Source organism: Myodes glareolus, chromosome 26 (assembly GCF_982192425.1).
Source record: "Myodes glareolus chromosome 26, mMyoGla1.1, whole genome shotgun sequence".
Taxonomy (NCBI): Eukaryota; Metazoa; Chordata; class Mammalia; order Rodentia; family Cricetidae; genus Myodes; species Myodes glareolus.
The window spans coordinates 23,094,141-23,107,436 of record NC_142051.1 but is presented as its reverse complement, the minus strand read 5'-3'; the positions used below and the strand labels follow the sequence as shown (position 1 = coordinate 23,107,436).

Below are 13,296 nucleotides of genomic sequence, written 5' to 3'. Positions count from 1 at the left end.
ATAGGTTTAGAGGACCACACAGGTGAGGAAGGTTACTGGGCAGACGCCCTCTGGGCATTGTTCCCCTGAAGCAGCTCTGTTGTCCCCGAAGTGACTTTGAGGCTGGCATTTAGCACAAGCTTTTTCTTTCAGCTGCCGCCGCTTCTGGTTTACCCACAAGGTCAGCTTGCCCTCTAGTAACACCGGCGTCGGGAACAAAAGGAGTTGGAAGACAGCGACCATCAACCGGAAATAAAACATTTTAATTGAGTATCCATGTAATATCTTAAGTCATTTTTTTTTTAACAACAATCAGAAAACTACCAGGGGGTTCACTACACAAAGTGAAACAAAATTTAAACCACTTATCAAAAAATGAAGGGAAAAATACAGCTAAAGGAGTTGGCTCGCGGGCCACGAGCCTTATGGCAGAAGAAGAAAAACACCCCAACATTTCTACGAGACACAGGGAAACCCACACAGAGAAACACTCAAGCAGGCAGTAAATATACACAAAGGCAACTAGGATCTTTCTAGGGTTATCAGCATCTAAGACTTTACACAGCCTTGCCAGAAAGGTACAAGTGGCTTATCCGAGGATGACGCTAGGTCATAAAGCAGGTCCAGTCACCGGCTCATGAGAGATGATATAGTACCAACTAAGTCGACGGTGGCAATCCCACGTTGGCAGTGTTGTAAGAGGATGATGCTAGCGGTATTGTGATGCGGGAAATAATGTTCGTTCGGCAGCTGGGAGCCGCATCTTTGGGCATGTTACTTCACTGTGTACAACTTAAATCGGGAGATGAGGAAATCAAATGTCAGGGTCTGGTGTTTGCTGTGTTTTTAAAAGCCAACGCCTCCTCTTTGGTAGGACTTGGTCCCTTAAATAGGAAAGCATCTCCTTTGAGTCTCCTCTTTAAACTGCTGTTTAAGCCCACCTGTGAGTGCGCATTTCCCTATCACCCACGTGTTTAGCTTTTAAAAAGTGCTGTTCATCCGCAGGAAAAGGCTTTTCTCCTCGTCCTTCGTGTCTGTCTTATTTCTCAAGAGTTTGCTGTGATGGGAATGAAAGGCAAAGGGTTTACCGCTTCTCTGATGAGGAAAGAATCACAACTAGGATTTGATGTTTTGTGGTGTGTGTGTGGGGCGGGGCGGGGGGGAGGAACAGCCAACCCCGTGTTTAAAGCCCACCGACAGCCAGCCCTTTTTTTTTTGGGATCTCTCTCGAGTTTTGTCCTAAACACGGAGCTCGATCTTAAAGATCAAACACGAGGCCATGCCTAGCATCCCTCCATTTTATTTTGGTACCTGTGAAGACCGTCTCTCTCTTAGGCGCTTCGCTACTCTCTGTGGCCTGGAGGTGAAGACAGGGCACAGCAGCCAGTGGGAGAAAGGACTAGAAGCTGCGTTCGGTAGCAGGCTCACCTTCCTGAAGTGGCTGTCTACCACCGCGGGGACAAATATATAGACGAGTTGTACACAGTGTCGACAGGATGCTGTGTTTCTCTCCCCGCTCTATGTATCTTTCTGTCCTATGCATAGCTGTCCAGTTCTGAATTGGTCCTTAGTGATGAGAACTGTTTGTGCTACACACACACACACTGGGCAGTGCAGTAAGAGGGAATGGCAGTATTGTTACAATTATCACTACGGAATAAGTTGAGTGCTATCCACTGAGGAAACTACGTGTCTAAGCACACAGGGCAGTCACAGTGTTACACAGAGCAATCCTTAAGACTCTTATGGAGTCACTAGTGGCTTCAGAGTAGTGCCATTTACTACAGGCTAACATGGAAAACAGTTAAAAACTCCTCCTAAGTCAAGCATCTAGTGTACATAAGAGGTTGCTTCAGTTTGACTGGAACTTGTTCTTGGTTTTTTTTTTTGTTTGTTTCGCCTTTGTTTAAAGGACAAATTAAAACTTAAGTAAAAAGAGCATATAAAAAGATCACTAGCTGTCTGTTTTGGCTTAATCGAAGTGCATTCAGAACTATGGCTAATTGTTATTTTTCATCTTTTGATGGGATTTACAATACTGTCCGTTTACCACAAAGTAATTTTGTGGACTAAGCACAGATTGCTGCGTTAAAAATATTCTGCATTCCTTCTAATCTGGTTTTGTATAATAAAATATTTCATTATAAAGTCTCACGCGCATACCTTTTGGAATCATTATTGGTGCGAACTCCGGATCAGAATTCACAGGTTTGCACGTCTTATATAAATGTGATAAAGGAGAGCTACTATTTTCTGTTGAAAGAGTCAGGCAATATTTCAGATACGCCGACTTCTCTCCGCGTCTCCTCCCCCACCCTAACCCCAAACAAAGGCATGCACCACATGTACGGAACACACGAGCATACTTTCATCCTTGCACACACGCACACGCAGAGAACACCAGCCCGGTGCTACTCTTTGATGCAGTCGTAGGAACTCACGGAACTCGCTTCCCTGGACGTAAGAGTGAAGTCATGGTTTTAGTTTTGCAGAGACATACAGACAGATGCTATTCTGGGTTGTGGCTTCGCTTCCTTGAGGTCAGCCTGGATGCTGCTCGGGTCATGCTATTTGCCTGTGAAAGAATTCTACAGAATGGGGTTCGCCCACCGAAGATGTTGGGCAGGCGAATCTTGGTACTCAAATGTCAATAGAAAGCTCAGGTTTAAGTTGTCCTTTAAGACGTCAGTTTCACGTTACTAGTGCCTTTCGAGTCGGTATTTTTTTTTTTTTTTTGCTGGAATGCAGACGATACTCTATTTACCATATAATATATTATCAGCTCTCCTATATCTCAGTCAATTTACATAGTTTAAAATAGAACATCTTATTAAAAACATCTAGATATACACAGATTAGGAAACGCTTACAACATACAAATACACCAACCGGAAATAAATCTTTAGCATACTGCTATATACAACGGTGTGGTACAATACATAATTTCGGTCATGCTCTATCTACACATCATATTGCTTAAAAGAAGAGTAGATTTGGAGGGCAGTGGCACGGATGAGGGGCACAGGGGGCTCTCTACATTGCAATTTGTGCAAATCAAAACAGGGTCTGAAGTACCACTGACTCGTGTTAGGAATGCGTGGCTGGAAAATGAAAGGACCCATATTACTGAGGTATTTACAGATACCGGCCAAAGAGCACTAGGTGGGCAAACGCAGAAAGGCTTCTTCTTCCTCTTACTTCTTGACGGCCAGCATGGCATCAACCTCCTCCTCGACCTGCAGAGTGTGCCACTGGGCGATGGGTCGCCGGGGGTTGGCCAGCATGTCTGACCAGTGTCGCAGCTCCGCGCCGGTGCTGTTGTAGCCCACAAAGACTTTGCCGATGGCGTCGTTCTTGCCGATCTTGTCATAGTCCAAGACCGTCACCACCACTTGCACTTTCTGGAAGGGGACACAAAGCGCACCAAGGGTCAGCCGGCCCTACGGATGGAGCCCCACGAACTACGGATTCTGTTCCAGTCTAGCGGAGGAGGCTGAAAGTTTGTGACCCTGGAAACGTCAGCCCAGATTTTTTTGTTCTGTCTCTACATGATGGTCACTGGCACTCCCATCATCGTGGTCACCACCATCTTATTACCTTTTATTTGGGGGTGGGGTGGGCAGGGTCTCATGCTCCTCAGACCGGCTTCAAGCCAAGGAGCTCCTGATCTTTCTGTTTCTAGCCTCTCCCAAGTGTTGCGATTACAGGTGTGTGTCATCATGCCTGATGGTCATCTTAATACATAGGTTCTGATTTTTATTACATACTTCATATTATCTTAACTTTCCAGAAGAAATAATTTAGTTGTTTCTTACCACAGATCCTATTAATATTTCCATGGCACAGAGAGAGCTACTGGGAGCTCACAAAAGTTTTCTAACCTGTCTGAGCTCACGTAAGGAAGGAGTGAGTTGGTGTCCAGGCTCTATACGGGAGACAAACACGTCAAACACCTGTAGATCACTGTGGCATTGCTGCATGTGTCTCATCCATGAGTGTTCTGGAATTAGGACTTAGGCTATTCTCTTTTGCTGTTGCTGTTGTTCTTACTAAGACTTTGAGTCTTATTAAGATATCATTCATTAGGACCTCATTTCAAGATGTGACAGCAAGGATTTTATGTAAAACTAAAAGGATTTGTCCTAATCAGGTAATTGTAACCATGAACAGTGACAATATAGTAGAAATCTTTTTAAAACAGGGGCAGCAGCTAAAATATGCTTTTCCTTGACTATGATTCTCTTATTGAACATGAATTAGTAACTACCGTGCATCTGGCATTGATATTAAATGGATGTCACTTTAGGACACACATGATTTTTCTCATGACTTCATCAAACTGAGGGTTTATTTAAAAACTCCCTCTATTGGACTGATGGAATCCACAAAAGCAAATTCATATTATAGCTTAAAAGATACACTCTCTAAAGAATGTCTTAGTTCAGAATATGTGATGGCTCTGATTTAGACACCAGATATAAAGATAAAGGATAAAAATAAAGTAGCTATATCAATTTGTGGCCAACCTGAAAAGGAAGAATATAATGTTGAAAGCCAGGCCCAGGTGAAGATCCACTAAGTTACAGCATTGGGGGACTTTGATTCTGAGGACAGAACTACTTTGTCAGTATATTGACAGATGCCACTTGGGTACCGTTTTGGAATAGCAAAAACAACTACTTTCTTTTTCTTTATTCTCTGTGACTTTTACATCGTGTATCTTGATCCTGTTCCTTTTTTGGTCCCTTCGAATCTACCCTCCACCTCTGCCCCCTCCCCAAATAAAACAAAATTTACAACAATACTTTTATTTTAGAAAGTAATTTCCTTTTTTAGTACATTTGTTTATTCAGTGTGTGTGTGTGTGTGTGTGTGTGCATGCATGTGCATGTGTGTGCAGGTATGTGTGCCATGTTGCATATATGGAGAGGACAACTTGAAAGATTTGGTTCTCTCCTCTTACCATGTGGGTCCTGGGTATCAATCCCAGATTATCATCATTGGCAGCAATTTTTATCCACTTAGCCATCTCACGGGTCCAACAATAACTTTTGGATGTAGACTTTGAATGTAGCATTAGCTACTATGTACAGCCTTACCTAGTCAGCATTAAGAAGATTATTTTTCTAGGCTGGGGGCATGGCTCAGTGGTAGTTGGTTCACCCCCCAGCACCACAAATAATAAAATGAATGAATTGCCTATGTGCTAGGTAGTGTTTGGGAGCAAGGATAAGATGGTAAAATTTGTGGCTTTGATTCTCAGCCTTCTCCCAAGCAAATGCACCACGATGCAATCATCACGCAGGAACCAGCATGGGAACATTATTCGGAAATGTAAGGGACATTTTCAGAGTTAGGACAAACTTGATTACGTTACTGACGAGTGAATTGATCAGGGCACTCAATAGATCTATTCTGCCGTTACCTCTGGAGTTTATTTCGGCATTTTTTTTTTGATGGTGGTGACCAAGATATTTTTTGCGTACTTTCAGAAATTTGCACAACTGGCTTCCTTCACAGAATGTTTCAGGGGGAGTGAGGAAGATAGAAGGCAGGTACATCATCTCCTAAGTTCAGCCTAAGAGAAAACTAAGCCCCTCTGTTAGCAGTGAAGACACTGTAGTCTTTAGAGTCGTGCTGCTCAGCCTGTGGGTTATGACCTCTACGGGGGGGATCAAACAGCCCTTTCACAGGGGTTGCCTAAGACCATTGAAGAACACAGATTTGTACATAATGATTCATAACAGTAGCAAAGTTACAGTCAGGAAGTAGTAGTGAAAACAATTTTGTGGTTGGGGTCACCACAACATGAAGAACCTGTATCAAAGGGTCATGGCATTAGGAAGGTTGAGAACCACTGCTTTACGGAAATACAAAGACTGGGAGAATAGCATTCTCAGATTAAAAGAAAAAGAAAAGAAAAAAACAAAAAACCAAAATTGTAGGAGCAGTGAAGGCAAGGGCAGCCCGAGGTATCTTCTGTTCCCAAACCCAATCTGATTGGTGGCAAGCTCGGGTCTCTCTCTCCTCTGAAATGACACCCCAGATTACAAATTTTATTTTATTATATTTAATACACCTCCCTCTGAATATATTTGTACCTTTCGAAATTCATAGGTGAGATGTATTTTTGTAGGTATGGGATTGTAGCCCAAAGGGGTAGGTTTACAAGATTTCGTTTCGTCTCAACACCTTGCTTTGTTTTGTTTTGTGGAATTCAAAACAAAATGCCAGGAGGTGTTAGTTTCCAAAAAAAAAAAAAGTTCACTGAGCAGATATTGCCAACTACATTCTGGTCGAAAACGGATGTTTCCAGCATTTGCCAGAAGGCCCAAAGTGTTCACAGCTGGAGGCTACGGGACAAGTGACGGGCTGGGGAAACAGTAGCATTTGCTTACTTAACAGCTGTTGAAAAGAAGCAAATCCACACAAATCCTAGCATGCGAAAATGGGCCTGAGCCACTGTCGGAAGGTTGGGGACTGGTTATTTTTACTCTATAGAGGCAGATTGCTTATTGTCGCCTGGGAGTCAATAGGCAAGGCCTTTCTCTCTTGGCGTTTGGATCCCATAGACAAACTTATTGACACAGCAAAGCGGTTCTGTTGGTTTTCTATTTTCCACCTTATTTCGGCTCAGCAGAAGGCCGCCGGCTGTTCCAGCTGATGGATCAGCACTTCTCACACTGTGTGTCTTATTAAGTCCTGGCTGGCCGGGCTCAGGCATCAAATGTACACGGGGCAGTTCTGATGGAGGCCCCGGGCACTGATGACTCGCAGGGTCTCTGCTTGTCACTGATGGGATCTGAAGGCGTGAAATTGAATGGAAGGTCACATGCGTGTCTGACATTACCTGGATTTGCTCGAAAGGAACTTCAAAGCTGAAGGACTCGTTGTAGTAGGGGTTCAGCGTATTCTTCTTAATGGTTGTCTTCTTCTTCTTCAGCCTCTTGCCGTTCTGCATCAGATGGATCTTGACATAAGGGTCTGAAAAACAGATACAGGAGCTTTAGGAGATCGGATGCGTGGTTTATTTTATCTAAAATATTTTATGACGGTCTGACATTGGCATCTTTGCTAAGGGTCACGTCGAACTACCGCTGCTCCTGGGGAGTCTTTAGGAGTCAGCAACAGGGCTGAAGACATCAAGACCAAAATCAAGAACTACAAAACCGCCCCCTTTGACAGCCGCTTCCCAAACCAGAACCGTCTGGACTGCCACCACGGCGAGAAGGCAATGACCACAAAGGGGGGCGGTTGGTGTCTCCGTGTGTGAGTGGTACTGGTGTGTGTACAAGTCACTCTGCACCATATCATGGGTCTCAGCCTGGCATGACCACAGAGTAGAAGTCACATTTCCTGGGAAGATCTGACCCAGCCCCACCCACCTCTCCTCTGTTCCCTGTCCTCTCCCCATACAGTAAAGGGGGACCTGGGTATATGATGGTCCCTACCCTGGGACCTTGAATCATGATGCAACATCTAATCAAATTTCACTGAAAAGTTTAAAAAAAAAACAAACAAAACATTTTATTACATTTTGTTGTGGAATATTTTTAACTATGCAAAGACGGGTTCCGTTTGTTTCTGCTGCGGAATGCTACTTTAACTGTGTCAAGATGGGTTCCGTTTGTTTCCGCCGCACTTGCTTAACGTTGTAAGGACGTGCATTTCATTACGTAAAGATGTGTTGCACCTGTTTCACCTTGCCTGCCTGAGGCACCGGATTGGTTTACTAAAAAGCTGGATGGCCAATAACTAGGCAGGAGAGGGATAGGCGGGGCTGCTGGCAGGCAGAGAGAATAAACAGGAGGAGAAATGTAGGCTTACAAGAAGGGGAATGAGGGAAGAAGAGAATGACGGAGGAAGAGGAGGGCATCTGGAGCCAAAAGCCCAAGAACTGCCAGCCAGCCAGACACAGAGAAGCAATGAAAGTGAGAGATACAGAGGTAAGAAAGGTAACAAGCCCCGAGGCAAAAGGGTAAAGGAAGAGAAGGTTAATTTAAGTTAAAAGAGCTAGCCTGAAAGGAGCCTAAGCTGGGCTGAGCATTCAAAACTCATAATAAGTCCCCATGCCATGATTTGGAGGCTGGTCAGTGGCCTAAAAGGAAAACCTGGTACACATTTTGTTGTATTTGTGTGTGGTGGTGGGGCGCATGCCACAGTGTATGCGTGGAGACCAAAGGACAGATTGTGGGAGTCCGTCCTTTTCCCTCGTGGGTCCTGAGGTTCAAACTCAGGTCATCAGATTTGGCAGCAGGTCCCTTTCCCTTGGAGCCTTCTCACCAGTCAGAGCCACATGTTTTAGATCACGAATTAGCACAGGAAAAGACTGAGCCCCCACAGGTGAGTGATCACGCAGCTTCTATTTAATATGTTGCCAATGTCCAGCACTTTTCATTGGGAGATTTTAAGCAAGCTCTCTATGGCGGGCTTATTGGCATGCTAGCTGAATTTCCCAGTCACGTCGGAAGGGAAGGACAGTGGTATGCCGGGAAACCATCTCTTTGGGGGAAAATGTCTTGGTGAAGCATTTGTGGATCTCTGTGGTGTAAATGTACTTACCATGGCCCCTTTCAAGCCACAAACTGTTTAACAACGGACATGTAAAGTTTCTGGGAATTTAACAGTTGGCTTTTGTGAGCTGGCAGAGGGCTTAGCTGTTGCTTGGCAGGGGACAAAGGGGCCACTTCCTTCACGTATTTATTTATTCACACGGCCAGCATTGGTTGAGTGGCTGAGAAGTATTAGGTCCTCTTATTAGTGATAGGAGCAACGTTATACAATAGATCTCTGTCTTTGTGATGGGAGCTCGGACTTGTGGGGCAACAGATGTTCAGCTTTTAGAGAAAGGGGATTCGTGTGATATTTGAAACTGAAGAGCATGGGACAAGGGAGGGGCTGAGCCGGGAGCTGACAGGAAACAGCAGCAACTGCAGAGTATCAGATAAAGTAGGAACAGAATTGCTCAGTGGGCCTCTGTGGAGGACGCATTGGAGCTGAGATGGGAGGGCTGATGCATGATTAATAAAAACTCAGAGAAGTTGGGATTCAGCCTGAAGGTCAGAAAAACAAAACAGCCAGCCACTGGCTCTTACTTCGACCTCAGTCTGAAATGGCGACCCTGCCTCCAGGAATCTCAGAATGAGACTGAGTCTGAGTGCTGTCTCCTCCCACTTTCTAATCTTCTCTAGGGCTGGGATTAAAGGCGTGCACTGCCCAGTTTCTACGGCAACTAGTGGGTCTACTGGGATTAAAGGTGTGTGTTACTACTGCTTGGTCTGTAAGGTTGACCAGTGAGCTGTTTTACTCTCTGATCTTCAGGTAGTGTTTATTGATTAAAATAACAAATGAAATGCCACTACAGAGGGTTGAGTAAGGGAATCCAGCACTTGTTCACACTTAGTGCGAGCGCTCTCTCTCTCTCTCTCTCTCTCTGTCTGTCTGTCTGTCTGTGTGTGTTAGACAGGATGACAATAGCTTCCTTCATACGTTTGCAAGGAATAAAGAGTATCCAGTGTAGAAGTGATGAGGAAAGGGGCGGGATGATTGTTTAAGCATTTTTCCTCAAGCCTCATTAGGCAAAGGTAAAATAATAGGCCAGACCCTGGAGGGGCGAGGGAGCACCGGCGGACAGCTTTCATTACCAATGGGTGAGCGACATACCTTCACCTCGCAAGAAATCTCTCTAATGTTTTTCTTGAGCAATTTCCATTTCATATATAATGCAAGTTCATTATAGAAAAGTATCAGGAGGCAAAGATAAAAAGAAAAAAAAATTAGTATCATCCAAAATAACTACCGCTAAGCCTTTCAGATTTTCTCTCTCCTTTCAGAACTTGGGTTGGGAGAAATAACACAGGCAATCTAATGCCCACATAGTTTCAGAAAGCAGCAGATAAAAAAGGTTGTTTTCACCTCCCTCTCTTTGTGCCTCAGGAGAATGTAACTCCTAGTGGTGGTTTGAAAGAAAATGGCCCCTAAAGGGAGGGGCATCATTAGGAGGTGTGGCTCTGTTGGAGTGGGGGTAGCCTTGTTGGAGGAAGTGTGTCTCTGTGGGTGTGGACTTTTAGTTTTCTTGGGCTCTGTCTGTCCCCAGTCGCAGTTAATGTCCTGTTGCTTTCTGATCAAGATGCAGACAAACACCATGTCGACACCATGCTGCCATGCTCCCCGCCATGCTTCTCACCGTGATGAGAATGCACTGCACCTCTGAACTGTGAGCCACCACCTCAGTTTTCCTTATAAGCATGGCAGTTGTCACGGTGTCTTTTTATAGGCACAGAAACCCCACCTAAGATACCACTGAAGGACAGAAACCGTATGCTATATTCACCCGTCTACTTAAACAGTCTAACACATAATAAAGATTTTGGGGTGTACTTGTGCATGTTATGGGTTCATTCTGCCACCTAGCTACATTCTACCCCAAAGCCCCCCCCCCATTTTGGGTCAAATGAACAAGTAAAATGTAAGTGCAAGGTCTTCTTCCTATTGTCCCAAAGCCTACATATTTGGATATAGGTTGTTTGGGGATATGTTTTTTTTTCAGCGCTGCACTCAGGCAAGGGATCATTTTTTTGTGACCCTGCAATCTGAAGTCTTAGCCTGTTTTTCCATTTTTCTCTAGGCTTCTCCACCTTTTGCTCCTTGACTGCCTCGATTCCCAAGTGTTCTCTGGCTTCCCTTACTGCACGAGGTTTTGTCCTGAATTCTGATCCCTTTGCAGATGGCACTAATCTCTCGTTTATCTCATTAGTGATTTTTATGAGATCAAGTCTTGTTCTCGTTTCCCTGGCTTGACACTGAGACCCCTAAAAAGGAAGACAGCCATGTAGTGAGTCTCACTTATCCTTGGAGGACAGACAGACAGATTTTTGAAAGCAAAGATTTTTGAAAGCTTTGCTCCCACAAAGCAGATCTCTGTATGATTTAGTTTGGTCTGTTTTAGGGGTTATTCCAAAAAGCAAATCCTTGTAAACTCCCAGTGTCATGGTGGGGTAAAAGTCCTGGCAATTGTGTCTGTTATAAAGTACAATTTTAAGGAAATTACACAATAGGCTGAGATGGGACTTACTGATGTGGCCTTTCTTGGGTTCTGCAGCTAGACACTAGGCATGGCGTTGGGAACTTCCCTTGGGGTTTTGGGAACGTGTAAATAGTGTGGCGAATTATGCAAGACATGAAACTGGACCACCACCTCAGACACTCGGTGTCCCTGTGGCTTGTGGGGTCCTCCAGCTCCCAGCAGTAAGCAGTCATGAACATCTTCCTCATCCAAATACCGACTACCCTTCTTCAGCAACATCTAATCCCTGCTGCCACCCAGAGAGGCCCAAGACAGAGAGACGTGGCCTGCCATTCATTTGTTTCCTTTCTATTTAAAAAATGCTAGTCTATTTCTTTTAAGGCTTTGGTAGGAAGAAAGAGTTTTTTTCTCTGCTCTAATTTCTGATGATCTTTGGCTGCGACTTCAACAAAAAAAAAAAAAAAAAAAAAAAAAGAGAAGTTGGAAATCAGCATCAGGGAATCCTGAGGACCTGAATCCTATTCCTAGAAGCCACAGAAAGGTAGGACAGAAATGACATCACAAAGTTGACCTCTGACCTCCACAAATGCTTCATGGTACAGGGGTGCTTGTACTCACACATGCATAGTGCATGCACACATACACACATATGCTCACACACACATGCTTATATACATATTCACTCACATTTACACACACATGCTCATACACACACACACACACACACACACACACACACACACACACACCACACAGAGAATAGAAAGTAGGACTTCTCTGTCAGTGAAACAGCCATGAGATCGCCATGGCCTAGCCTGCCTCTCATTTGGCTTTGCTCTGAGTGTCATTCCTTCTTTCAGACAACCTGCAAGGCTGTCTTTTTTTTTTTTTTCTTTTCTCCATCTTGGAAATCAGGTTAGCTGGACTTTATCTCCTCCCAGTCACAATAGCTGATCTGACTTGGAGGTTTCTCTGGACACTCTGATGTGGTTTTTTCCAGACCACTCGCACGCTTCCATGTTGACAAGTCTTTTTAATACAGCAAATTAAAGTGTGTGTTCCTAATGCTCACAATTATGGTGGGCAGAATAATAACTCTTGCAAAGACACGACATCCTAATCTCGAGAACCTGCAAGGATGCTGCGTGGCCAAGAGGGCATGGCAAATGTGTTGAAAGCAAGCACTTTCAAATGAGGTCAGCCTGGGGTTTCCTGAAGGGCCCGCTCTTTCCATATAAGTCCTTACGAATGCTAAGAGCCTTTGCTGGCTATGATCAGAAGGAAATGTGACAACAGAGGAAGGGGCGGGCATATACTAATGTGTTGGGCTCTTTTATTTATTTATATTTGATACAGGCTTGCCTGGGACTCACTCCGTAGCTCAGGCTGGCCTCCAGTTTCTGCCACAGACTCTCAAATGATGGTTTTGCAAGAGTAAACTAACATGTTTTGCTTTTGAGAAAGAGGGGATCATAAGCTCAGGCATGTGGGTGTCTGCCAGGAGAAAACATTTAGAAATGACAAACCAACCAACAAACAACCTCCCCCTCCCAAAAATTGTGACAAGGGGTGTTCTTTTCTCTAGAGCTTCCAGGAGGGATAATCCTGTTCACACGTGGACTTGAGTCCACTGAGGGTTGTGTTAGACCTCTCTGTTAACATTTTACAATGGGTCATAGAAATTGCATGTCCAGCGGGCAGCATTGATACATGTCTGTAACTCTCATGCTCAGGAGTCAGAGGCAAGCAGATTTTGTGTGAACTTAAGGCCAGCTTGTTGGAGGCCAGAGCTAGTTATAGGACAGCCCAGGCTACGCAAAGTCTCTGTCTTGTCTCGCAAAACCAAACAAGAAGAAACTGTATTTATCATGTGCAATGTGGTTTTAATGCATGTACATTGTGGAGTGGTTGAATTGGGCTAGCAAACAGGCTTCATTCACTTACTTTTCATGGTGAGAATATTTACTGCCATAGAGATTTTCAAGAAGGTTTCTTACTGACTACAGTTACCACATCATACAATAGGTCTATTCTAGTATGTTTTCCTCTCCTCTAAATGAATGGGAGGTTTCTCTAACTCCATACAACTCTAAGGAAATACGCAGTGTTGTTTGTGTTATAGTTTGATTATATTTTCACACTGGCAACAGAAAACTAATAAAGAAACCATCTTGGAAGAGATTCTGTTTGGTTATTAAGCAAGGTGTGAGGATGAGAGTCAAGGTTCTTTCAAGGTAGGTGTGTGTGTGTATCTGTGTACGTGTGCATGTTTGTGTGTGTGTGACTTGGGA

At 44.2% G+C, this 13,296-nt stretch overlaps 1 protein-coding gene and 1 pseudogene across 3 annotated transcripts in view; one reads left to right on the top strand and one right to left on the bottom strand.

Annotated features, from left to right (window-relative positions):
- Nucleotides 1-221: 221 nt before the first annotated feature.
- Syt1 (synaptotagmin 1) overlaps nt 222-13,296 on the bottom strand; it is a 508,800-nt gene continuing 495,725 nt past the window's right edge. For all 3 annotated transcript variants that reach the window (XM_048418341.3, XM_048418342.3, XM_085683223.2), the window contains 2 exons: nt 6,830-6,963; nt 222-3,380 (listed from right to left, as the gene is read on the bottom strand). In XM_048418341.3, the coding sequence (XP_048274298.1) occupies nt 3,174-3,380; nt 6,830-6,963 (341 nt within the window). In that variant the 3' untranslated portion in view covers nt 222-3,173. The remainder of the gene's footprint in view (nt 3,381-6,829; nt 6,964-13,296) is intronic.
- LOC125389655 (cytochrome c oxidase subunit 6B1 pseudogene) lies at nt 6,998-7,407 on the top strand (annotated as a pseudogene).